The following is a 24837-nucleotide window of genomic DNA, read 5'->3' on the forward strand; positions in this document are numbered from 1 at the left end:
TTTGCTATGGAAGGTTTCTGGAATATCCCATGACAAAAACACGACTGAAGCCTACAGTCTGCTGAGGAGGTATCCGCAGCACTTTACGGTGTAATTGCGTATCTCAGGCAATATCTCAAGTCACCAATACCACATAGTAGCCTCACCAGCTCATTACAGACCACAGCGGTTTCTGCCTGACGTATGGCACACAGGCAGTCACCCACAATGAAACTCAAGACATTCACGCTGTTTGGAGATCTCCAATTCTGACCTCATCCAAAAGATCCCCTCTTCCTCCTCTAAGAAAACTCAGGTTTGTGAAACATCTGTATTCATATTCTATCCCTGCAGCGCATCTTCCTAAATCTTTGCACCCTGTGGAGTCTCTCATTACTGTTCTGCAGAAAAACTATTAGCCAGCTGTGGTGCAAATCAGAGGCAGAAACAAAGCATCTAGCAACAAGCTTAAAGCTAAGAAGGAAGAGAATCTACACCAATGAGAAATTGTGCTTCCTATTTCTCTAAAAGTGGATGTCAGATCAGCAAGGCTTTTCTTGTCTACTTCAGCAGAAAACCTGCAGCCACTTTGGATCAGCAAAAGAAATCTAGATGGGATAGCATGTCTCAGTTGGGTTTGTCCTAATTTTCTTTGTAAAAGGAGCAAGATTAGCTTTCTTTTGTTTTCTTGGACACCAAGAAGCTTTCATGGCGTTTGCGCCAGAGGCAGATACACAAGCCATTTATTCCTTCATTTGCATCTTATGTCTGCCAGTTATCACAATCAGAAACTTTGCAGGAAGATGCAAGAATCCACATGTTGTGCAATTACAGAGCAGCTGACCTGCGGAAAAACAACTTACCTGTAAGGATCTAGAACAAAAGTTGCAGACCTTCTGCAAAACACCATACCACTGCTGAAACAGTTCTACTTTAGGATCAAACAGCTATAAAAAATTTTTGAACTGTTAAAAGATATAAAAGAGACTGGAAGTTGCCATCTCAGCCAACTGATACTTGACCTGTATTCTGAATGTCTAAAGATTTAAGATTTACTCTTAAATCTACACTTTATGTAACTGTGGACATTTTAATTACCCATAGATTTTCCTCTCTTAAAATTCTGTTAATAAACTGTCCTCCAGAATACTGGAGTTAAATCACATTGCCTGTAAAAACTCATCTCTTGCCAATTTTAAGTAGACTGTCTTTCAGCATTGCTTAACGTTCTTTCGCTTATCCACTATGAGTAAAACAGAGGCATGGGTTTTACATGGGTCTTACAAATTTTGCAGACTTCTTTCCATCCCACTCTCAGATATCCCATCTCTAAAAACAACAGCACTGAATTCTACAAAACAAATAGTGCAGAGACACCAGTGTCCAGAGAGAGGAGGATTAGACGCTGAATTGATGAATTTGCTAAAATATTATCTAAATTAGGAAATACTGCGAACAGAGTCACCCCCTACAACTTCTGGGGAATATATTAGTAGAACTTGTAGAGCTACCTGCTAGGGAGTTACCTTCCCTGAACTTTTACAAACTCATCCTGTTTGGACAGCCTTTTCACATTCTGGAGCTCTAATGCTTTTATGTTATTGAAGTGCCAGAACTAGTCACCAAGAGGGCTACAATCCAATAGGCAATAATTTCTGGAAACTCTCCTCATTTCCTAGCCCTCTCCCACACCCCTTCAAGGCAGAACGGAGTGAAGTCTCTTCTGCTCTCCCCAACCTTTTTTGGCTGAAACCTGTTCCAATTTCACCCTGTAACACCTGATATGAACAGATGAACTGGGAGGGGCAGAAAGCTCTTCATAGCTTCAGGGGGGTGGAGGTAAACAGAAAAATAGTATATAAGATGCTCTGAGACAGACTTCCAAAGTGCACAGACTGTGACAGGAGGGGTCTGGAAAAAAAAAAAAAAAAAAAGGCTACTTCTTCAAGCTCCACCTTCAGAGACTCACTTCATTGGAAGAAAGCTAGGTACCAGCCTGCTGTAGCACTTGCAGAAAGTTTCATACCTACCCCAGCTGCATTTAGACTACCCGCAGTCAGCTGGAAGTTTTCTGCTGCTACAAGCAAAAATGCCAGCAAGATCCACTGCCCAGCTGGCATGGCTCTGCATTGTCACTGTGTCTGTGGCAATCTATCCAGCACTGCTGCAGAAGCCTCCTAAAAGGAGAGCAATCAATGGGAATGCACAGTCCAAGATGACAGGCTGCTGCGATGAGATTAAGGAGCTCAAGTTGCAAGTAGCCAACCTGAGCAGAATGCTGCAGGAGCTGAGCAAGAAGCAGGAAGGTGACTGGGTGAACGTGGTCATGCAGGTGATGGAGCTGGAAGGGAGCACCAAGCAGATGGAGTCCCGCCTCATTGATGCCGAGAGCAAATACTCCGAAATGAACAACCAGATAGATATCATGCAACTCCAGGCAGCTCAGACGGTCACACAAACTTCAGCTGGTAAGGAGGGAGTCGCCAGGCTCCCGGATACATCTCTTAAATGCACAAAATGAACTAATGACTAGTTCTTAATGCTAGCATGTTCCACTAATGTGATTAGCAAGTATGCACACTGAATACTTCTGCTTAAAGTACTTCTGTAGGCAAGTGATCCTGAGAAAACGAATTTGAATTTATCTGTCAAAAGTCTAAAGATCCAGCTGTATTAATATCTGTATATCTGTTATTAGGGAGTGGAAAAACTTAACAAGTACTGTATTTTTACAGTGAGGAACTGGGTCGAATACTTCATTTTCTGAGTGCTAGAGTACCATTCCAAAAAGAAAGGGAACTGGCTTCGTCAGGGAATGGCTCTGGCACTACTACCCTCTGAGTTCATAGTGCTGACAGGGGACTAGAAGTTGGTAAAACAAGTCTAAATGCTCTCCAAGCATTACTGGAGATTTGGAATTGTATCTTTATGACTATCTCCAAAGCAGAGTAAAAGAGTGATCCACTATTTGAATGATAATTCTCAAAAATTCAAGGCTGCAGATGATGTGAGATGCAAACTGTATTATAAGCCTAGTCAGAACACAGTTAAATTGTTCAAAATTCTCTTTTCCCTGAGGGAAAATTTCACTGCACACAGTGATTGCACAGGCCTGTACTAAACATGGAACGCAGGTGCATTTTGTAGGTCAGCTACCTATAAAGCCACTGCTAGAAGAAAGTGTCATTTTTGTTGACTTTTAACATGAAATTCACTGCAACAAGCTTAAAACTGCCTTTTAAAAAAAAAAAAAAAAAAAAGACTGCTGTTTTCTGGGATGGCTGGGTTTGCCAAAAGACTTCATTTGGATTTTTTTTTTTTTTAAATGCAAAGGAAAAGCTTCTAAATCTATTTACTAAATTCTTCTTATAAAAAGTTCCACTTGGCTAGTTTTGACACACCACTGTTTACAACAGTTCTTAAACAAAAAATTTACCATAATGAATCTGGAGCTGTACTAAAGGTTTGGAAAAAATACACCACCACCCAGAAGAACCTGGCCCAGAAGGCACTTAACAGACATGTCTCACCTCACCAGGTAAGAGACATTTAGTCTGTACTAAATTGAAAACTGTCAGAACGGATAAAGCCTTGCTTCAGCTAATATATGTTCCTCGGAAGAAAAGCTGTGCATTTTTACCATCTTCAAGTCAGCTCCTCCACCAGGAGGAAGGGAGGCTTGCAGAGACTGATAGATTGACCACAGCTAAAAGCCACCATCTGTCACAGGCTCTAGTGCAAACAGTGCAGCAGGCCTAGCCATTTTATGGATAAGCCTTTATTATTTGGGAGGGGTACAGCAAATATATACCTTTCTACCTTCCAGCACAGACACACACAGCAGCAATGTGATGAGAAAGCAGAGATGTCTGTTTGGATAGGAGAGGTTAAAAAACCCCAACAAACAAAAAGGAAAACATCAAAGTCCCAGTGCTACAACCCCTTTTTCCAGTGCATGCATTGAGCAAAACTAAACCATTTCAGGAAAACATTAGACTTGTGGGAAGTCATCTTCACTTAATTACTCCTTGTACTACAAACTAAGCTTTACAGAAACCACACTTACAGGGGAGTTCTTGCTGCTCAGATTCTTACTTTCTGGTTCTGATTCAAGCAGATGCTGTCTATGACTGCTCATCGCTTTACCAGAGGAACTACCGAATCTCTGGTGTTTACAAGCTACCTCCTGATGAATTTTTGGGGAGTCCAGATCTGGAGGTAAGGATGTCAAGTACACAATGTATATTACATGTCTTTTCAAATATAATCAAGAAATACTTATCTACCACAGAGATGAAAAGAACACACACTGAGTTATGATACCATGCTCTTTGAATCAGCATCTTTAAGTAGGCAAACTTCAAGGAAGAAAGAGTGTACCTTTAAGAGGGACAACAGAAAAAGGGTTCATTTAATACATTTTTTCCATGACTTGTAAACAAAATAGGAATTTCTTCAAGTTGTGAAATCTGGAACAAATGTCTTGTCTTGTGTTAAGAGAACTGAACCTTCCTAAGTCTACTGACAAACAAACACGCCTTTTTTTCCTGTTCTAGGTGTTCTGTGACATGGAGACAGATGGAGGTGGCTGGACTATCATCCAAAGACGTAAAGTTGGCTTGACATCTTTCAACAGGGACTGGAAACAATACAGGGAAGGATTTGGCAATATTCGGGGAGATTTTTGGCTGGGAAATGAAAATATCTACCGACTTTCAAGACGCCCCACTGTTCTGCGGGTAGAGTTGGAGGTAATCAATAAGCTCTTTATTTCAGTAGCAAAAGGTTTTTTGTACAAAGTGATTCTCTAGTGGCGCATACCATCTCCTATCTCTATAGGAGGGCCCAAGAATTTGCATGCTTTAACTACAGGAGGAGGTAGGATAGACCTAGTGACACATTCAAGGACAAGACAGAATTATGTTCTCCATCGTGCAAAGTCAGTAGGACAACCTTCTGTCTGCATACAGATTTCTCTTAAGGAACATGTGGGGCTCTAGAGAATCCTGTGGAAACCACTGCAGACGGATCAACCTGCTGACTGCCTCAGATTTAAAGATTCACAGAGATGCTCTATAAAGTTTTAAAGGCTCTGAGTCTTTTCCTTTTCAGCACTTCCTTCCAGCCTGTGCACAAGAGAGTTTGCATTGCATTACCCCAAAACAATTTCTACAGTCTACTAAAGGCTCGGGTTGTATTTAGATTAGTTGATAGCTGGTACAATAGCTTTGAGGGATGGGATATGTATAATGGAAAAAGTGAGCTGAAAGGCTTTATATCTAAAAGTCACTGTTTCAGAGGGGCAGGGGGGGGAAATTACTTGAGGCAGCACACTATGAGACAAGGATGTGGAATGCAAGGGCTGTGCACCAGGTTTCCATACATATTGTTTAATACCAGTGCAGATAAGACTTGGAAATATGACGCTTTGCTCTGGAAAGTTTCTTTGCCTTAACAGATAAGTTTCTGCAGTCTGAGACAGAAAAAACTCATGAAAAATCTAAGACTGAAAAAAAGATATGCAACATGCACTGTATATAACCGTAGATGGTGGATTCTTTTCGTAACTATTCTAATAGGACCTATTTCTTCACTGTTCTGTGGCAGGACTGGGAAGGTAACATACGCTATGCACAATATAAGCAATTCACCCTGAGCAATGAATTAAACAGCTATCGTCTTTTTGTGGGCAACTACAGTGGCAACACAGGGCGTGACTCCCTAAGGTACCACAACAACACAGCCTTCAGCACAAAGGACAAGGACAATGACAAGTGCGTGGATGACTGTGCCCAGTTCCGCAAAGGTAAAGCACACACAAACATCTTCCTGTCCTGAGAGAGCTGCCGGGGTAATTTGTAGAGAGCCCAAGAGTCCCTCTTTCCAAGTAACTAGTAAGTAACGTCTGGATGGCAAATAAAGGGAGAGGTGACTAATTCTGGAATACGCACTTATCGGTTATGTGGGAGATCTGGCAGTTCAAGCTGACTTACACAGAGCCAGACCATATGTTACAGACATCAGTACTCTTCAAATGATTTAGCGTATGCTCTCACCTACATATACTGTTATCCAGCCCATTATGCACATCTGCCAATCTGCCAGACTCAGATGTTGATGCAATTCAGTGATGCAGGAAGTTATTCCTGTATATCTAGAAGTTTTTTATTTTTTCTTATATTTTTATGAGGTTTCAAGTTCTAGTATTAGGGACTTGTAATTATCCTCCTATATTATCCTACATACACCTCAAGGTTCAACCTGAATTCTAATCTTTAGAGGCTCTTAATAGAGTAGGAACGATGAGGTTACTCTCTTCATTCAATTTATTATCTTTATATGAGGTCTGTCACAAAGATAATTGTCTTCACTGTGTCTTGCCCTTTATTTTTAATTTCCCCATTGTGCCCCCACACAACATGCAAATAAAATTGTTGATAGCAGTCTCAATAAAATAGTGCAGCTTACTTGCAGAGTCCAGAAACCCCTTAAACGCCTTAAGATGCCCAATCCAAATTAATTTCCTGTGCTAATTCTCAGAATCAGAGACAGAATATTTCCTTCACATGTTTCTAAGAGGAATGAGCACCTAAATTAAAAGCACCTAGGCTAACTGGATCATGTATCTGTAAAGCCTATGTATTTAGTATCTTATCTTAAATTTTGATTTTACCTGCAATCCCAGCTATTAAGGCTACAGGCTCCAGGGATTAGATGATGCATTCTGGTCACTCTCCTCCGGAAAGAGCAATACTTCTTATTATTTATACAAAACACACCTGTTTTAAGTAAATGGCTCACCAAGAATCTATTAATTTGTTTTCTGAAAAGGTGGATATTGGTACAACTGCTGCACAGATTCTAATCTGAACGGGGTTTACTACCGCAAAGGAGAACACACCAAGAACATGGACGGCATCACCTGGTACGGGTGGCATGGATCAACCTATTCACTGAAGAGAGTTGAGATGAAGATCCGGCCAGAGGATTTCAAACCATAGAGGGAACCAATATTTGATTGTACAGCTACATGATGTCACTGCACAGAAGGTGGGCAACGGACAGCTCAAAATCAGCCAAATAATTGTTCATTTCATCTAATATGTGCAACAGCTACATACTGGCTACATACACACACAAACACTAAGGCAACACTAAGCACCAGCCACAGCTACTAGTGTTATCAGGGCTCAAACTTATTTCTTCCTCTTAAGGCTCTTTCCAAAGGGAAAAATACTGTCTTAGAATAGGTTAGAACAGAATGCACTTACAGCGCCTTCAGCAAACCTGCTGGTGTGTTTTCACTAGCATTGTGAAACACTAGCATTAGTATTAACCAACTAGGCAGGGACTGAAAAAAGAAAGCCTTCTTGTTGCCTTTCCTTCAGTATCTAGCATTGACACTGCATTGCTAAGTAACTCCTTCCAAGAGGGACCCTAATCACAACAATGACATACTCGTTTCAAACCAAAGGAATCAATCAGAAGTGTCCCTGATGCACCTTTCTTTAGTGTCTAACAAGTGCCTTACATTCCCACAGAGGAAAAAACAAAGCTCAAAAATTTTGGATTAATTAGTATTGCCCAGGTTCTCTCCTGAAGTTTTACTGCTACCTCTTACCGCTGCCTCAGTAAGTCCCCACAGAGGGTGGCACCCAGCAGATAGTAACCCTGGAGGAAGGATTTGTCCTATATGCTGAGATGCTCATTTCTATCCACAGATCACCTAAAGGCTGATAAACTAGAAAGCCACTTTCTGGGCTGCCACCAAATGATGTTCAGTTTAGAACATAAGCATATGTCAGTAAGACTAAGAGAGAACAGCAGATTAGCAAAAAAAAAAAAATCCAGACCCAGCCATCAAGCCAAAAAACTCACTTAAAACAACCGTATCCACGAGCAAAACACTAGTACACATCAGAGAATCCTTAAGTGCCAAAAGTTATTCAAACATAAGGGGATGTTTACTAGCATACTATGCTGAGGCATATTAAAATCTGTTCTGAAGACTACCCCAACTACAAGTTACCTAGAGATGTTATGTCAAAAATCAGTATGTTTCTCCCTTACATAACACAGTGTTAAAAATAACATTTAAAAAAAGAAAGAGACTCCTCCTGTAGCCACACTGCTGTTTGAGTATGTTGGAAAATATAGTTAATATATCTGTTTTTATTCACCTTAAAGAGAGTTTGAATATAATTTAAATTGTTCAGCCTTGTGTGAAATGGGAGAAAAAGATGTCTTGGGAATTGCCTTACATATGTTTGACTATTCATACTGTAAATTTCAACTGTGTGCAACTATAGTTGGAACTATTTTAACTGTGTCTATAAAATGGATTTTTAAAGGTTTCTAAACTTTTTCTATCTAATAAATTGTCTTTCATTTTTAATCCTTCTTTACTTCAAGTCTTTGCTCCTTAACTTGCTTTTTGATACATAAACAAACAGCTGCACAAGTGATTGAGGTCAAGAAAGGGAATACGCTGAATTCTATATTTTCCTCAGAAAACAAGAGAGGACAAAGGATGAAAGAATAAAAAGAGGGGAACAAAACCAGGAAAGCACACCTCCAAGGAAGCAGGAGGGCTGAAAAATTCACTGCATACAGACAAAGCAAAGTTTTTGCTCAGTCAAAATCAATTTGTCCATCTCAAACGGCAGAGTTAACATTTCTGTGATACGAAACAGATTCACATTTTAAAACATGTAGTTTAGTATCAAATGCTGTGCAGGTATTTCAGGCTAATATCCTTCTTGTTGACAAGGCTCAGGAAACAATAGACTCTTGTTATAATATCTTCTATTTGATATATCAAAGAATGAGACCTACCTAAGCTAGATAAGCAGAATTTGATGAGAAATTTTAATTAAGAACTTCAGCTTTTCTGGCTTATTTCTATGTAGGTGTAGAAATCTCTCTCATTTAACTTACAATCACTCCACGACATCCCATATTGAACTTGAAGGGTGAGGTGGAAATCAGAAGAATCCACTTTTTCCTGCACAGCTTCCCACAGCTTCTGTCATAATTTTAACTGCATAATAAAAGGGTAAAACTCAGCAGCTAGGAGTACACCTGCAAGCTAGTTAGTAGGCCTACGACAAAGTTTTGTGTCAGAGAGTGAAATCCTAAAAATTGTCTAGATTCATCCTAATGGTGTCCTAAATTAGGTATCTGATGCAAGAGGAGAAGTCTCATCAGTTGTGGTCTTACCTGATGAGAGACTCCAGAATGGCTGGGGTGGGACCCTTTTGAAATTCCAGCTCCTTGTAGTGAAGGGCCTTTGCATACGCTCGACATTTTGCAGCTCTTTCCCCCAGGAGGACAATGCCATTATCATCTCTCAAAGGCAGTGGACCCTGGGTAGAAGCACATAAATCAAAAGCAGGATGAATATAAAAAAAAAAAAAAAAAAAAGAGGAAAGCATGCATGAACTCTTCACACCCTTTCCATAGGCTAGGCATCAGCCAGCTAGCCAGCATTAGAAAAGAGTTACCAAACAGCATCTCTACCTTGTCACTGTGTTCCATGAATTCTGCCAAGTTCAGCAGTGTCTGAGTGACTTCTGCAATGTCCTGAGAAGTCAGGGCCAATTCAATGCTTCGGATCAGCTCATCCTGCTGGTCTTCATTCAGTTCAGACCAGCAAGAAACAAAAGCAGCATTGAAGAGATCTCTGAGGAGGAAAACACAAGAGAGTGACAGTGGAGATTCATTATTCATGAGAGAAAAATCTACTTGACAGCAGACTTGCCTTCGTATTCAGAGAAAGAGAGCTACAAAATACATTTATACGTCTACCTGCAATAAATAGCAATTAGCTTTTATAAAGCTAATTTCTGTACCAAATACTGCATTTTAAAAATATATAATAGGATGAGATACTACAATAGTAGAAATATTGTCCTATCATATGTTAGCAAGTATTTTAGGCTAGAACAAACTCTTCATAGCAGCAAGGATGCTCTGCTCTTCTGCTGCGAAGAACCAGGCCTAATCTGTCTTAGATCACAAGTGAACGTAGTGAAAAAGATGATTGTACATCTCTCTGGACACACATGCCGCAACACTTGTGTTTTCCGTGCTTGCTAGCAGACTGCAATAGCTGGAGTTTGCATTAGTGACAAAACCTGAGGAGGATCGGTGATGAAAACCATATACAGTGACAAACGTTGTCACTGCTAGTACTAAGGAGAAATACTGTGGGATGGGTTTGAGATGCGTGGAGTACACATGGAGAAGGCTAGCATTACCTCTGCCTACCTAGGAATTGCTGACTTTTCATCATTCTGTTTGCCTTTGTATTTCAAAAATGAAAAAACTCACATTAAGAGAAAATTAAACCAGGAGTGAACAGTTTTCTAACAGCAGTAGTCAGACTCATATGCACTGAGATGACAGGTGTATGTCATCAAGAAGAGATAAACAGGCAACTGCTTACCGAGACTTAAAAGTTTCTCCAGACATACTGGTTGCAAAAGAAATAAAGCACTGCGGCTTGTTCCATTCAGAGGCATTTTTATTCACCCACAGTAGCTCCTCAAAACTATTTCACACTCTGCTATTTTTCCAGCCTCACTTTTATGTGCCTTATGTTATTTCTAGACTAATATGCAGAATTCCACTGAAAGATTTTATGCACATCGTGGAGCAGCCAACTGGGAAGGGTGGAAATGAAATCAAGCTGCCAGCTATTTGATTTGTCCCAAAGCAGGAACTATTGCTATTTATGGAATCTAAGAACTTTTAAGTAACTTTCTTTTTCCTTATAATATCTGGCTTGCATCTGCAATTTCAAGTGATCTGAAAAAAACAGAATTACTCTACCGAGCCATGGGATTATATGCCTGAGCCAGGGCCCAGCATGAGCGCAAGGATGGTGAGGAGGAATCTTTCAGCAGCTCCAAACTCAGTCTTCTTAACCATTCCAACCAGTCATCTTTGGAAACTCTTCTTGCTGCTCCCCAGGCCTGCAGTACAAAGCAAGACAACTCAACTACCAAATGAAGCACTATCCAAAAGTGGAAGAAATTCATCAACAGGCAGCATTACTCTCTTACAGCTCCAAATCACATTGCTGAGATTCCCTTCTCAATTCCCTGAAATCTGTTACTTTTACCAGATAATTTGCAGTACTTCAGTCTCATTTCTAAGAAATCTTCCCTAAATGTATTCCTGTCATGACATGCCAAGTATTTAACATGAATAATTCTTTCCCTACAAAACTACATCAAGAGCTGAAGACACTGTTGAAACATCAGCTTAAAAATACTTAATGCGTTTAGAATTACATCTTTAAGTCCAGCATTTTCAAACCAATCCGTCCCGCTACTGAACCAAGTGCTACATGCATTTACTGTTCAAATTAGCCAGTCCTTAACTATTAAGTTTTATACTGGCTTCTAGAGAATATAGCACTAAGATATAAGAGAAGTGGCTGATTAAAGAAGGCAGAGGCTCCGAAATAGACGTCTCTGGAAGCTACAGATGATTTCTTGTGATCTAGGAAGTCTTGTTCATACTTCACTTAACAAGAAAGTGTCAAGATTACTTCACAGGCATTAACAGTCTGATAATTCAGCTGCTCCTATCTTTAAAGTTGCTCAGCGCCTTCTAATTTTAAAGAGAGTCTCAGACACTACTTTGACTTTGGTTTTGTACAGAACTGGCAACAGAAAAGAGTTGTAAATAAATGTAGTTCAGAGGCACTGGACAAACTCCTTAGATGTGACACAATAGCTCCTCCCATCAGTAGCAAACTCATGCTGTGCACCACTCCAGTCTTACCTTCTGCAGGTTGATGGTGCTAACGTGTAATTTCTTCATGGGACCTGTTTCCACAGGACCACTGGCCAAGGCTTCTCCCTGGTTGCTTCTCAACATTCGGTGCTGATAAATCAGGGGATCCTCCTCTTCATCAGCAAGAGTATAACCCTACAATAAATGGCTTACAATGAAGATCAGACCCTCACACACAAAAGCAATTTTCTACAAGTCAGATGAATGATTAAAGTCAGAGCATTACCCAGTCTCACAGCAAAATTTGTGAAGCAAACAACCATGTTTCATGATAGTGATTACACCTTATAAACCAGAGAACTTGAATGATATCCCTTTTCTATTCAAGGTAACTGATAAGAAATCTTAGCCCCTAGTATCAGAAGCCAAAATAATACACCTTAAAACAAGCGCTCTTTCCCATTTGACCCACTAGTAAGCCTAGAACAGCAGTGTGCTACTTGTTCCACACTAATCAAATTGCAAAGCAGTTACTGAGTTTTTGAAATGTGGGACATGCTATGGAAGATACTGAGATAACAAAGTCTCCTTAAGTCCTGAAACTGTGGAAAAAATAGGGTAAATCCACATTTAAGAACTACTGAGAAAGAAAGTAATGACATTGGCTACAAGTCTAAGTTCTTACTTAGAACTTGCAGTGATTTTTCTATAGGAAAAAACTGATACCAGTTGACAATTTTCCCAATGCAATCTCAAAGTCTACTTAAAAGGCTGTACTTAACATGCAAATACAGCAACAACCATTCTTCATTTTACAAGTGAAGTTTCCAGCTACATCTGTTTGAACACAAAACCAGCCCTAAGCGCCCTTATGCAAAGAACTGTACACTTGTCAACTCACCTTTACAATTCTGCAGATAAGAACATCATAGCGTTGATGGTTAATTCTGTGTCGCACCAGAACTTTGTTCACCATTGGGATAAAAATCTGGTACTGTACAGGGGAATACATCAAAAGCTAGTTACTCAGTGTGACCAAGAGCAGTAAAATTCCACCTTTGTTTCATCGATCTTATACGAAACCAATTCTGAAACTCTCCCAATTCCAGAAACAACTAAGAGAAGAAAAATCTGTTTTCTTTAAAATCCAGAATGAGTGTGTTACAAATATTGAACTTTAAAGCCTTGATCTTTGGGACAGCTCCTCCTTCAATGAGCTTTCAAGCCTAAGAAGAATATTACCTTCTTTCCCAGCTGGAACACCAGAGAGGAGAGCGTGTCCATTGCAGTAGTTCGTAGCTCAGGGCTCTGATCTAGTGTTCGCACGATGGGATGAATAATCCGTGAAGCATAATCAGTGAAATCCAGGGACTCTGTCAAGCGGTCCACTGTTTCTAGAGCAGCTCTAAAGTCAGAGCAGAAAGAAGAGAAGTCTTATCTCTCATGGTATAAGACAGGATAAATGAAATATAAAAATACGTTAAGTGATTCATGCTCAGTTCTCCTAGGCATCAGTAGTAATAGGAAAAACAGGTCACCAGAACTCTGTAAGTGCAGTTAGTACTTGCAGAACAGCTTGCAAGTTGTAGTGACTAAAATACCGGCAGGTGAGAACCAGAAAGTAGTAGTCTATACTCAAGTAAAGCTAGTAACAGTGCTGTGATGTCCAACCAAAAGTAACCTTCCATAATGATTTAACACAGAGAAAACCGATGGAAAGAACCAAGCAGTATTTCATTCCACACATGGCTAGAGCATCTAATTTCTGCAATGGCTATCACAGGCAAAAAAGAGCTGCAAAGCCACAAACACTTACTTGCGGGCCACCACTGGGACATCTGGGGCATCAAATAGCTTTACAATGGGAGGTAGTAACAAATGAAGGTAGTCATCCAGGTTAGCTCCAAAGAGCTGGATCGCATTCAATAGCTGGAGGAAAAAATGACCCAATGTGACTCAAAGTCATGAAAGAGATGCGTTTTAAATAAGTCACTATCCAGTGAAAAGTTGCTTCAACCCTGCACTTTAAACAAAAGTACTGTCTGCACCATTTCACACCAAGCCACTGCTGAACTGTACCTATCCCATTTGCTTGCCACACACAAGCAAAGAGCTTGCTGGAGCAGGGCACACTGAGCACGCACCTGCCTCGGCAATACTCAGTTTACCCCAGTTGCTGCAGCTTCCCACTCACCTTGACAGAGACAATGCGACTCTGACTGTTGTCATGCATGAAGACCCGTAACATGTGAGGAATGAGCTGAGGCAGGTAAAGTTTGAATTCACCTCCAAGAGCTACAACAATTTGTTCAATAAGTAGGATAATTGTGCTCTGTATGGAGTTGTTCATGACCCAGAAGTCCTACAGGAGGAAAAAAAAAAAAACCCAAACAACAAAAAACCAAACAGTTCTTCAACTGAGCTGTACCAATTACAAAAGCAGCAAACCGTAGGAGAGACCAGATAAATTCAAGATTGCAGGGAGGGACTATACTTCCCTTATAGATGAACATAAATTGGCAGTTTTGGTCTGCTTTTAAAACACTCTGTGCCTTCAGTATGTTTATAGCTGTTAAAAACAACCTCTAGGCAACAGATTTTTCCTAATCCTTCTAAGTGTTTGCAAACAGTAAGTGAAAATGAAGTGTAATGCCACCTATTTATGAACTCCAAACACTTCTTGCTAAAACTGTGTTTCTGAAAGTAGTAAGTGCACAAAATCCAAGCGCTCAGAACAACTCAGGCACTAGCAGAACCTGCCCTCATTGCAGTTGCTAGAAATAACGTATATTATTTTTTCAAACATACAATATTTCAAAATACAATTATTACTTCAAATCTGTGGAATTCTGCACTTCATATGAATTTATGAAGACTTGATAATGACAGAAACACTATCCACGTTTTCTGACAATAAAATGCTGGCTTAAAGATTGTACTCACTCTCATCAGGGTGACAATTTCATCCATATATGGCCGAATATGACTTCTCACAAAGGACACCAACATCCCTAGCTGCTGGAACAAGAACTGGAAGGAAGAAATGTGTAGTGATCAATGTAGCTTATTCAAATATCAAAGCAGCACAGGGTAAATAGTGTTTCACAGGCCAATTGCAAGCTCATTTACCAAATAGCATGCACAGCTCCTATATGCTCAAAATCTGGGGCTGAATTCTTGGCAGCTTCAGCTCAGTGGTTTGGGTTTTTGGGGGTGTGTGTGGGAGTGGTTTTGGTTGGAGTTTCTTCCCCCCTCAACTTGCATCAAAAATTTTGTGAGCTCAAAGCCTTAGACAGTCAAGCATACAAACTGGGGTTTATAATGTGCCAGCAAATTTATGAAGTGTCAGAACAGACTTGCAAGCACAAACACCTCAACCACAGAGCTTTGTAATTTAGGTTTGAAGTATGCTTCCAGAAATTAAGCCCCTAATCTTTTCCCCCTGCCTATAATCCAAACCAGCACGCATTTTAAGATACTCTTCCTGGACTCTTTCCCATGCCCACCAAAATATTTTGGTGAAAAGTTACTGCGGAAGAGAGTTTGGTCCTTGCCAGAAATATCACATTTTTTTTAAAAGATGGTTGATTGTCTCAGTCAAAATTCTTCTATGGTACAATTTTATTCCGATATACTATGACAGTTTTGCAATTCATTTTGCCCCAAAACAATCTTATGCACTCACGACAATGAATTTACTTTTGAGATTGGCATGAAATAATGTGGGTTAAATCGCTCTGTCCACAAAATAAATGTATATAATCTTTCTTCCACTAGGAAAATGTAAGTTATTGTATATTAAATATCATTTCTTCATGCAATATTTGAAGATCATGGAGCTCAGAAAAAGAGATAACTGATTTTTGTGAAAACTAAGAAAGAAATAACATCAGCTTCTTTAGTGAGAGCAGAACACCTGCATTTACCAAAAATGAACCCTGAGCTCCTGTACTGTGCCTTTTTTGGTGTAGTGAGAGAATGCTTACATATATGACAAGGACCTGCCTCCTTTAGGTTTTAGTGTCACGCATACCCACCTCAGCTCTTCTCCCCAGTACACTTTCACCATCTTCTTTTACCTGAAAATTTTTAAACAGAGTGTGCACAACTGCATAGCTTTCAAGCAAGTTAGATCAGTCAGGTCTAGGAGTTCGGCCAACCCAGGCGTGTGAGATGTTTTCCTTCCAATCTGAGTAGTAGTTCAGTCTGGGAGAAAACAGCGGTTCTATAGCAGGGTTGGGATTCTGCTAAGGGAGCACCCATCCCACCTATAAAACACAGTACCAATAACTAGTACAAACTGCCCTTCCCACCCCAGAGATTATTTTCAGCTGCCTGAGGAAAAGGCTTGGCAAACAGCAGCCATCTCTGGTTAGGTGAACCTTTAGCCCATTATTACCTTCACACAATTCTCGTTTCCTTCTAAAACTGTAACTTAAGTGGGAAGGAAGAGAAAGCACTGCTGTAGAATCACCACCCACACTGCTCTGAATGTTAGCAGACTGTAGCAAATTGAATTTTCCTTCTCACAGATGAGCCAAAGTACATGGCTGCATCAGAAATTTAAAATAATCTACCTCTATTATTTAATAATACTGTTTGCAACAGTACATTAATGCAGAGATCACTGAAAGCTCTGGAAGCTGCACAGGCTGTTTTCCTGAACAAGACCAGCTTGATAAAAAACAGAATCAAATATTGGCCTTCTAAGGATTATGCTCAGAAGCAGCTGTTTCAATAAGCAGCAAAAAAAAAATTGTTTCCATTGGATATTCTATCAAATGCTCACAGGAGAGAAAAAGCAGAGCTGAACATCACTTTCTGCAGCATGCTTGGCAGCAACACATAGCACAGCAATGCCCAAAGCCAGTTGCATTCTCTTTTAAAAAAATGGATTCTTATTTTAGGGCAGTGGAACAGGAAGGAAGAAGTGGTCCCTAGTACACTCACCTCTCGGATGGCACCATCACAAACCCGTATTACATTAAGGAATGTTGGCATGACCTGGGGCAGGAACTGCACACACTTCAGCCCAAGAGATTTGAAAATAAAGGTGATGGCCTGAACTACCATAGTGTGGTGTTGGGACAAGGACTGGTCTCGGAAAATTCTCATCAGTGCCACCATAGAGACAGCTGGATAGAACTCATCCAGAGGGAGGTTTCCCATGTTCACCAACATCTCACTGGTACTGTAGTCCGCTAGGAAAAAGAAGGTAGTGTCAAAAGCTACATGTTGAACGGCCTTGAATACCAGTTCAGGAGCACTTGAGTACTAGGTGAAAATATGTACACTAATAATTTGTTAAGAAAAGAAGACAAACTGGTAACAACAAAACAAAAAAACCCAACAACAAAAAATCAAGACCTGTTTGTAGATCCCAAAGCTATTAACTTGAAATAAATTCAGATGCTTACAAGAATCCTGGCTGGATTTGGACTCCGAGAGGCTGACGGCTGAAGCATCTCGTGACTGATCAATCATGCCAATGTTCACTTTGTGTTTGTAAGGGTCCAAAGCACCCAGCAACCCTAACACACGAATAGCCTGGTAAGACAGAAACAAAAAGAAAATTCATCAGAACTTCATCACCAAGGCAAAAGTCAACTCATGAACCCATGTTTGGAAAGGTCCTGAGGATTAAAGAGAGAAGATCTGGAACTAAAGTGACTGCCTGGAAAAAAAGAATTAAAAAAATATTCAATGTTTTTCATCCAACCACTGGAGGCCATTTCACTGGCTTAACACTTTCACACTCTTTCACACTCTGCTTACTGTACTTTTATCAACCACAATGATGAACTTTCACCTCCTTCCCCTGCCAAATCTATGCAGACACATTGATTTGACAACTCTTTCCCCAAAAAACTTTTAGAGATGGTTGTGTGATAGCTTCATGTTCATACCTCTCGACGGGTACCCTGGTTCTGCTCAGTCTTCAAGAAGTTCAGAAGCACCTCCAGCAAAGTTGGGTACTTCCTATACGGTTCCACCACATAACCAGTGCTGGCCACAAGCTGTCCCAGTGTCCAAAGAGCCACCTGGAAAGATCAAGCCCAGAGAAGATTAGTTTTGGTCAGGGAATTTATTATGCCTCGTGATCCATCAATCATTCAACTTCCGTCAAGTTTCTTTGAACATTTTAGCATCACAGTGTAAACCACCGTCCATGGTTTGAAAGTCCCTATAATGAGCATTTTTTAAATAAGCAATAGTAAAGAAAGTGATAATCAACAATCTGTTAGACTCTGACTGCCATAACTGCCCTCACTTAGAGATACAATTCAAATAGGCATTCAATTCAGTGAATCCATGTCTTCCAATAAAAACTGCTTCCTTTTTTCTTCTTTTAATTCTTCTTTTTCTTTTCCTTTAACAACTCTGTACTATGTCACAACAGACAGGCACTGACCTGCATGCCATGAATGTGACCAAGAGATTTGAGCGATTAAAAGGTTCATTTTAGCAGCTATGATAGGACACATGAATATTCCGCTACAGCTTTGGTCAGAGTGGATGGCAAGTTTAGTGCAGTTGTCGAACACTTACTTGTCTTTTAGCCAGCAGGGAGGAGTCCTGTAGCATGTCCATAATTATAATGAAGAGCTCATCCACCCACTTCCTCATTTCCAGCCCACTGACCTATTGAAAGACAAAAATCAAAGTCCTTCATCTAGCATTGCCAAAAACTTAACACCTGACAAGCATGGCAAAGAGGTACCTGCAGTATCCCTACCTGTGCAAGCTCCCCTATGGTAGCTAGGACATTGTTAATCACCCCTGGGTTTGGATCTGGATCAGGATCTTTCAGTTTCACAATCAGTGCCTGGTAGGTGACAGAGGAACAAATTAGAATGTGTTTAGAAGACTCCTTGCTGTACATACAATATTCAAAATGATCCTTCCTTTTGTTTACACCTAAAATTGATTCCATAGGGGCTCATCTTGCATCAAGGTGAGCATTTCAACAGTCAGTGAAACTTGTGTTTCACAAACTTCATGCAAATCCAGAATCAAGACTGTTGCATACATGTATTACTGTGGGTAACATCCACAAAAAAAATCTGATTTTTTCCTGCTATGATGAAGCAGAAGAACTGATGGTCATATATCCACTTGCTCTATCATCTCACTCCAGAATCACCAGGAAATGTACAGAGACTCTACCTTAAGAATAGGCTCCATATACGGACGAATGAGGCGTGGAGCATTAGAAACCAGGTGACCCAACATCCTGGCACTCTGCTCTTTAATCCTGCCAACACCGCTGTGTTCCAGCTCTGTTAGAATCTGCAGAAAAGACAATGAAACCATGAGAACAGGGAAAATAAAGGTAGGCAAAGATTCTTTGGATTTCCTCCTCTCCTGTCCAATGACAACAGAAAGAAAAAGCAATCTCAGCACTTATAGAGGGTGTTCTACATTTACACTCCATCATGTTATTCATGTCTAAATGAAGCTAAAGCATAAAACTGAATAGATGGCTCCAAAACCATCTACGTTTATGAAGTGGTGCCATCCATTCACCTAAAGGAAACACAGAACATTCTTCCTCAATACCGATGGAAAGCACACCAGAACGATCAATGTGGGGTGAAATAACGACTGCTATTCTTTCCTTTCTAATACAACCTTAGAGCTTCAGTCCAAACATCTATCACTAAAAAGACTTCCTGAAACCTGATAAATATTTTCCATAAGGGAGCTATTCCCCCACTCTCCTACACATTCACTACAGCTAGACAGCCCAGTCCTTAACACCATCTTAGTCTCAATACCAAGTGCTCTATTTTCACTGCAGGCATCCCTCTTCATTACCTGGATTAACATCTTGCGCAGGAAAGGCATGACGAAAGCAGGGTTCATGCTGCTCAGGCGACCCACAGTACAGATGGCCAGCTCTCGGATTTCAAATACTTGATCATTCAGGGCCACAAAAAGAGCTTGCAAATTTTCCGCCTGGGCAAGGTGAGCATCAAATCGCTCATCCAGAGAAGCCAACACACAGAAACGTATATCAGGGTCTGCAAGAACACATTTGTTTCTCTTTAAATGCAGTAAATTCCTGTTCTTATTATTGCCCTGGTTCACCAACTGGCCTCAAAAATTCTTCACAACCTCAGGGAAATGCTGAGAGCTTCCCCAGCATGGGACACTACCTCAGTGTTTTACACATGAGAAACAGGGTAGGTCAGCCCAATAAATTCAGTACTGCCCCAATAACCACATCAGTACACCACCAGCCTCTTGCACCTACATGTGGTGCATTTGAAGGCAGTGTGCAGAAAATGAACTCATCTCAGGTTACCATATTGCAACTGAAAGAATAAAAAAAAAAATCAACAGAAGATTCAACAGAAGAAACCAGTCCCTTCCCAAACAACAAAGTCGAAGACCACAACACAGAACAGCAGCAAAAGAAGTCTCAGGGCTCTACCTAGTTCAAAGGATTACTGAGGGCACCGTTTGAGCATTTTGCACTAGTGTACTATTAATACCTCAAAAATCAAGATCTGGAAAGATAAGTTGGGAGACCTTTTTAAGTTATAAAGAATGACAGCATAAGTTAGTGGCAAATATGTTCAAATTCTACCACAACCATAATGTTGTCACCTGTTCATGTGCTAAAATTAACGTGGTAGGAGAACCCTTTTCTCTGAATCCCACACTAACCTGGGTCAGTTATTCCAACCACAAGCAGTTTGCTGAGAACATCAGCCACAACCTGCACTGCCGTCTGACTGACCACATGGGCATGACCACTGATCAAGTGGATGGAAGGTGTGAGCAAGCGAGAGCAAGTGCGGGCTGCTTCCATCCGGATCTCCTTGTGTTCGCTGTTCAGAAAGTGGTCTGCACAGTGCCGAACAAACTGAGTCAGAGAGTGGCCTAGAAAGAAGATGGGGAGTTTAGTACAGGTTTACACCTCAATTACTGGTCTTACCAGGGAAAACGAGTTTAAAGAAAATGCTCTCAGAATTTTCCTGCTACTTGTACTCTACTCCAACGCACTGGTGTTTATATCCCATACCCCTTGGCCCCCTGCTTATTTCATCTTACCTTCAAACTCAAAGCTACCCAGTGTACGAAGGGCAAGAGTGATGCTACCCACATCACTGGCCTCAGGGATGTTGGTGAGGCTAGGGGAGGCAAGTTGGTGGGCAAGGCCCTTTGGCATGCCTGGATGTCGCAGAGGCTTGTGCATTAGAACAAGGGAGAGCATTTTCAGCAGCCCATCCTGGATGTCTTTCTTTAGCTGGGGGATCTGACGACTCAAGTCGTACAGCACAGCTGTTAGAGCAGGGCTGAGGACAAGAAGCAGGCAGATAGTCATTAGAACAGAAACAGCAAGGTGCATATTTCACCTTTTTGTTTATGCCTTCGCCCATCAGAAGATAATTGTGGGCACCCACACATCACAGCAACACCTGTCAGCAGAGCACAAGGGTCCTTGTGTGGAGTCAGGCACATGAGATGACTTTCTTGCATGAACTCGAAGAGCAAACTGCTGGGACTACAGCGCACATCGCTACATTAGGCAGTATTGCTAGAATACTATTACAAATCTAAGTGATTCCTCATACTTGTGCTTTTTGGACACAAAGGCAACTAAACTTCCAGATGGTAGCATTCATCTAAACAGCTCTGTGCTACCTGAACACTTTCTCCATAACCTCCCATACCAATAGCTTCATGACCTAGGAAATTTCCAACAGGAACCATCAGCTCCAAAGGTGAAAGAAGCTAGGAGTAAATAATTCAGTGCTTCAATTCTCCTTTGCTGCTAATTCGATATGGCAGAAATCTGCTGGCCTTCAAGAGGCTTTCAAAATTTTTGCAGACTGTTGCTAAAAGTGTTTGAATAGTGGAAAGTAAAGAAGATTGCTTTTGAATTCACTTGTTCTACAAAAAGATTTCTTTACACAGAGACCAAAGCTTTTAAGTAACACAGACACGTTAACACTTAAAACGCATTATTGTCCTGAAAGAGCTACACTGATCGTCTGAAAGGTCATTTAAAAGCAATAATCTTCCTTCTCAATCTGAAGACTTTCAAGGTCTCATTGTGTATAGCCAACAATGCCATCAAGTGGCTAACAGAAAAAACGTGCTCCAGTGCCTTGTACTTACCTCAGGCCCACAGCCAGCATAGGTTCCAGAAGCTCTTTGATATCCTGCTGGATGCTGGGTCCCATGGCTCGTGCCAGCATACTAATGCAGGTGAAGACTGTGGCATCAACCTGCACAGACTTCTGCCTCCTGGAAGGGGACCACATAAAAGTTAATGAAGAGAAGCTGCTATTTTTCAAACATCTTTCCTCATCCCATTTCTGTGTTATCAGTCTTACAGAAATATCTCTGATTTTAATACAATAAATTGATCCCACATCACAAAAATTATACAAAGAACAGGCGTTTTGGTTTCTTCCTCTAACCTTCACATACTTACTTGTGCGCAAAGTCCTTTGGTGGAAGAGCTGCTTTTATGATTTCAAGGACTTTTGGCAGGTAAGCTTGAAATTCAGACCTCACAGCCACAGAAAGCAAACCCAAGGCCTGGAAGGCTGCTGTTCTCTCCTTCTCCTTCTTCACACAGCTGAGAACATGATTCATGGTGTCTGGAAGATACTGATCAGCTGCCCACAAGAGAACAATACAGATATTGAAACTCATTTAGGTTTATACAGTTGCATTGCATTTGCAATTAAACCTTTACAAGTATAAAGTAGGGAACAGACATAGCCATAAAAAATTTGCTAAGACCTGGCAAACGCATGTCACCAAATAATAACATTTTCAAAGTCCAGAAGGCTTTTTTTTTAAAAAAAAAACAACCAATATTCACCAAGATAAGAGCTATGGAAAAAAAAAACCCATTGCAACAAGTTCCATACACAAATAAGATCCAAGCATCTTGTTTTTATAGTGATTGGAAAGTTGAAAGAACAACACAAAGTTCGTTCTAACCCACTTAGTGCAGCTTGGTGACTTGCCCCCAACTCTGACAGTCTCCTAAGCTTGCTTGATAAATCAATTGAACTATCTATTTTCTTCATCAGAGCAATACTTTAGCATCAGATATCAAGTCACACTTATTCAGAAAAAAAAAGACTGTCCTCCCAGAGGAGAATTTGATCATCTTACAAGCATCGCATTTGTATTGCTGCAGTGCCTGCACAAGCTCATCTGGACCAAAGAGAGCTGGATAACTTTCAGCCCAATTTCAGCAACACTTCTAACATCCAACCATCTGTCTTCTCACCTGTGAATGCCGAAGGACGGAAAGCCGCCAACCGTGGTAGCAGATTGAGAACTGTCATCTGGATCAAAGAATTTTTGCTGGTTCTGCACTTGAGAACCCACTGGCACACCTGAAAGGAGATAGGCTGGGCTTTGAAGGATGGCCATTGGCAGTAATGCACAAATGTTTATTACCTGGGTGCTTTAAAGCATTCTACTGACATTTGGCTTCTGAGTCCATCAGAAAGATGGATAATTAAGACTGCTTCCAAAGAAAGTAAATCACTCACTCTACGAGCAACAGTGACAAAGCCAGGATACATAGAACTAATGAGTTTTGATGCATCAATACTAGGCTAAGTAAGGACACTGAGGACAACTGTTCTATGAGAACCAGTGTTGTGAACGTTGGTAGACAAGTTGAAGAACGAACACTTACTTGATCAAACTTCTCTTCCATTAGATCCCTGCAACATCGACTTTCTACCAATGTAGACTTTGCTGGGACGGGTGACGTTGCGAAACCCATGATTCCTTGGTGGGCACTGTACCCCAGAAGACCAGCCAGAGCATTTGACTGAGAGGGCTGAAGAGACTGGAAGCTAGTGAAGGGAGTGATGTGGCGAGGTTTGGTACTGAAGCCCATCAGGTCTTTGCAGTACTTGTCATGCACAAGCTGCTGCTGAGTGATCTCTTCCATCTCCTCTCTAAGGCGCTGGACAAAGTACAAAAGCAGTTGTTGGGTGGTGGTGGGTTTTTTTCTTTGCTTGGTTGGTTTTTTTAAAGTAGCTAAATAAGAGGTTCCCAACACAGTGCTACCCAAATCTCCTGAGCAACATCCTGTATAATTGATACCCAAATGGCTGTAAAACATCAACTAAGCAAAATCCAGCAAAAATATAGGGGTATCTAACATGCAGCAGAATCCTCATTCTATATAAAATTCTTTTTCATTGTAATTAATCCAGTTAATAGCACTTTCCATCAGAGCTTAATACCTACTTAGCACAAACTTGTCACTGTTATGTCTCTGACACACTTCAGTTTGTAATAATCAATGCTCTGACTCCATGTTCAGATGACAGTTCAGCCCAACAACCCCATTTCAAACACAACAGGATATTTTCACAGATTGCACAATTGCTACGCATTGTCAAGCAATCTGGCAACCAAAAACCATAATCCCCATCTTGTTCACTTGCTCACCTCTCCCTCCATACTGCTGATTCTCACTAGCTCATTGAGGATCAGTAAGGCACCATGGATTCGGTCATCACGGTTCATTCCTTTCTCTTTGGCCAAAGTCTCATCAAAGCCCTTCTCAGCCTCTTCATATGTATGCTTGGGGGAAAAGAAAAAAAAATAAAATCTCAGTGATCACATGGAAACAAAGTCTGTGGAAATAAAGCGGCAATGCCAGTTGAGAGTTACCGATGTCCTGTAATTTTCCAAGAGCAGCGCAAACCTCAACTAACACCACAAAATTCAGATTCACCCAGAAGTTGTGGAGTCTGCTGCAGAGCATTTTCAACAGCACTAATCAAACAGCCAGTCAACCATGACATGGTATAAACTTCATCAATATCTGCATCACATAGTTGACTATGAGGAATCCAAGTTCACAACATTTTACTGCACTGTCCAAACATCATTTCATATTATGAAGCTTGAATTCATGCAACAATGGCAGCAAAGCTAAGGTTCAGACAAAAGAATCCTTACCTTTGTCACTCATGTTTTATCTACACTAATAAAACCATCTACTAGTAAGAGATGACAATAGATAGATGGATTGCATGGCTGTAAAACTAGGTCAGGCTCAACAGCTGAAAATGAGCTGCAGATAAAGCAATGGAATTCTTGATGGAATTA

The 24837-nt window shown here is 40.7% G+C and overlaps 2 protein-coding genes across 6 annotated transcripts in view; one reads left to right on the plus strand and one right to left on the minus strand.

Moving 5' to 3' along the window:
• Positions 1 to 24837, minus strand: part of MTOR (mechanistic target of rapamycin kinase) — a 66159-nt gene that overhangs the window by 37050 nt on the left and 4272 nt on the right. For 2 of the 4 annotated variants that reach the window (XM_075773043.1, XM_075773041.1), the window contains 24 exons: positions 24172 to 24306; positions 23405 to 23680; positions 22988 to 23096; positions 22175 to 22361; positions 21856 to 21984; positions 20785 to 21029; positions 20398 to 20613; positions 19543 to 19748; positions 18892 to 19014; positions 18461 to 18550; positions 18274 to 18366; positions 17631 to 17765; positions 17142 to 17271; positions 16675 to 16925; positions 15762 to 15803; positions 14668 to 14754; positions 13919 to 14086; positions 13541 to 13653; positions 12967 to 13129; positions 12626 to 12718; positions 11773 to 11919; positions 10813 to 10955; positions 9499 to 9661; positions 9199 to 9344 (listed from right to left, as the gene is read on the minus strand). In XM_075773043.1, the coding sequence (XP_075629158.1) occupies positions 9199 to 9344; positions 9499 to 9661; positions 10813 to 10955; positions 11773 to 11919; positions 12626 to 12718; positions 12967 to 13129; positions 13541 to 13653; positions 13919 to 14086; positions 14668 to 14754; positions 15762 to 15803; positions 16675 to 16925; positions 17142 to 17271; positions 17631 to 17765; positions 18274 to 18366; positions 18461 to 18550; positions 18892 to 19014; positions 19543 to 19748; positions 20398 to 20613; positions 20785 to 21029; positions 21856 to 21984; positions 22175 to 22361; positions 22988 to 23096; positions 23405 to 23680; positions 24172 to 24306 (3590 nt within the window). The remainder of the gene's footprint in view (positions 1 to 9198; positions 9345 to 9498; positions 9662 to 10812; positions 10956 to 11772; positions 11920 to 12625; positions 12719 to 12966; positions 13130 to 13540; positions 13654 to 13918; positions 14087 to 14667; positions 14755 to 15761; positions 15804 to 16674; positions 16926 to 17141; positions 17272 to 17630; positions 17766 to 18273; positions 18367 to 18460; positions 18551 to 18891; positions 19015 to 19542; positions 19749 to 20397; positions 20614 to 20784; positions 21030 to 21855; positions 21985 to 22174; positions 22362 to 22987; positions 23097 to 23404; positions 23681 to 24171; positions 24307 to 24837) is intronic. The other 2 variants (XM_075773044.1, XM_075773042.1) reach the window with 1 other exon arrangement.
• Positions 1865 to 8371, plus strand: ANGPTL7 (angiopoietin like 7). 2 transcript variants are annotated; one of them, XM_075773178.1, is made up of 5 exons: positions 1865 to 2447; positions 4094 to 4197; positions 4536 to 4730; positions 5587 to 5785; positions 6811 to 7825. In XM_075773178.1, the coding sequence occupies exons 1-5, from the start codon at positions 2069 to 2071 to the stop codon at positions 6978 to 6980; spliced, it is 1047 nt and encodes a 348-aa protein (XP_075629293.1). In that variant the 5' UTR covers positions 1865 to 2068; the 3' UTR covers positions 6981 to 7825. The 2 variants fall into 2 exon arrangements, with proteins under 2 accessions (XP_075629293.1, XP_010302846.1); XM_010304544.2 differs by having other exon boundaries at positions 1866 to 2447; positions 4097 to 4197; positions 6811 to 8371.

This window comes from Balearica regulorum, chromosome 21 (assembly GCF_011004875.1).
Source record: "Balearica regulorum gibbericeps isolate bBalReg1 chromosome 21, bBalReg1.pri, whole genome shotgun sequence".
In the NCBI taxonomy this organism is placed as follows: domain Eukaryota; kingdom Metazoa; phylum Chordata; class Aves; order Gruiformes; family Gruidae; genus Balearica; species Balearica regulorum.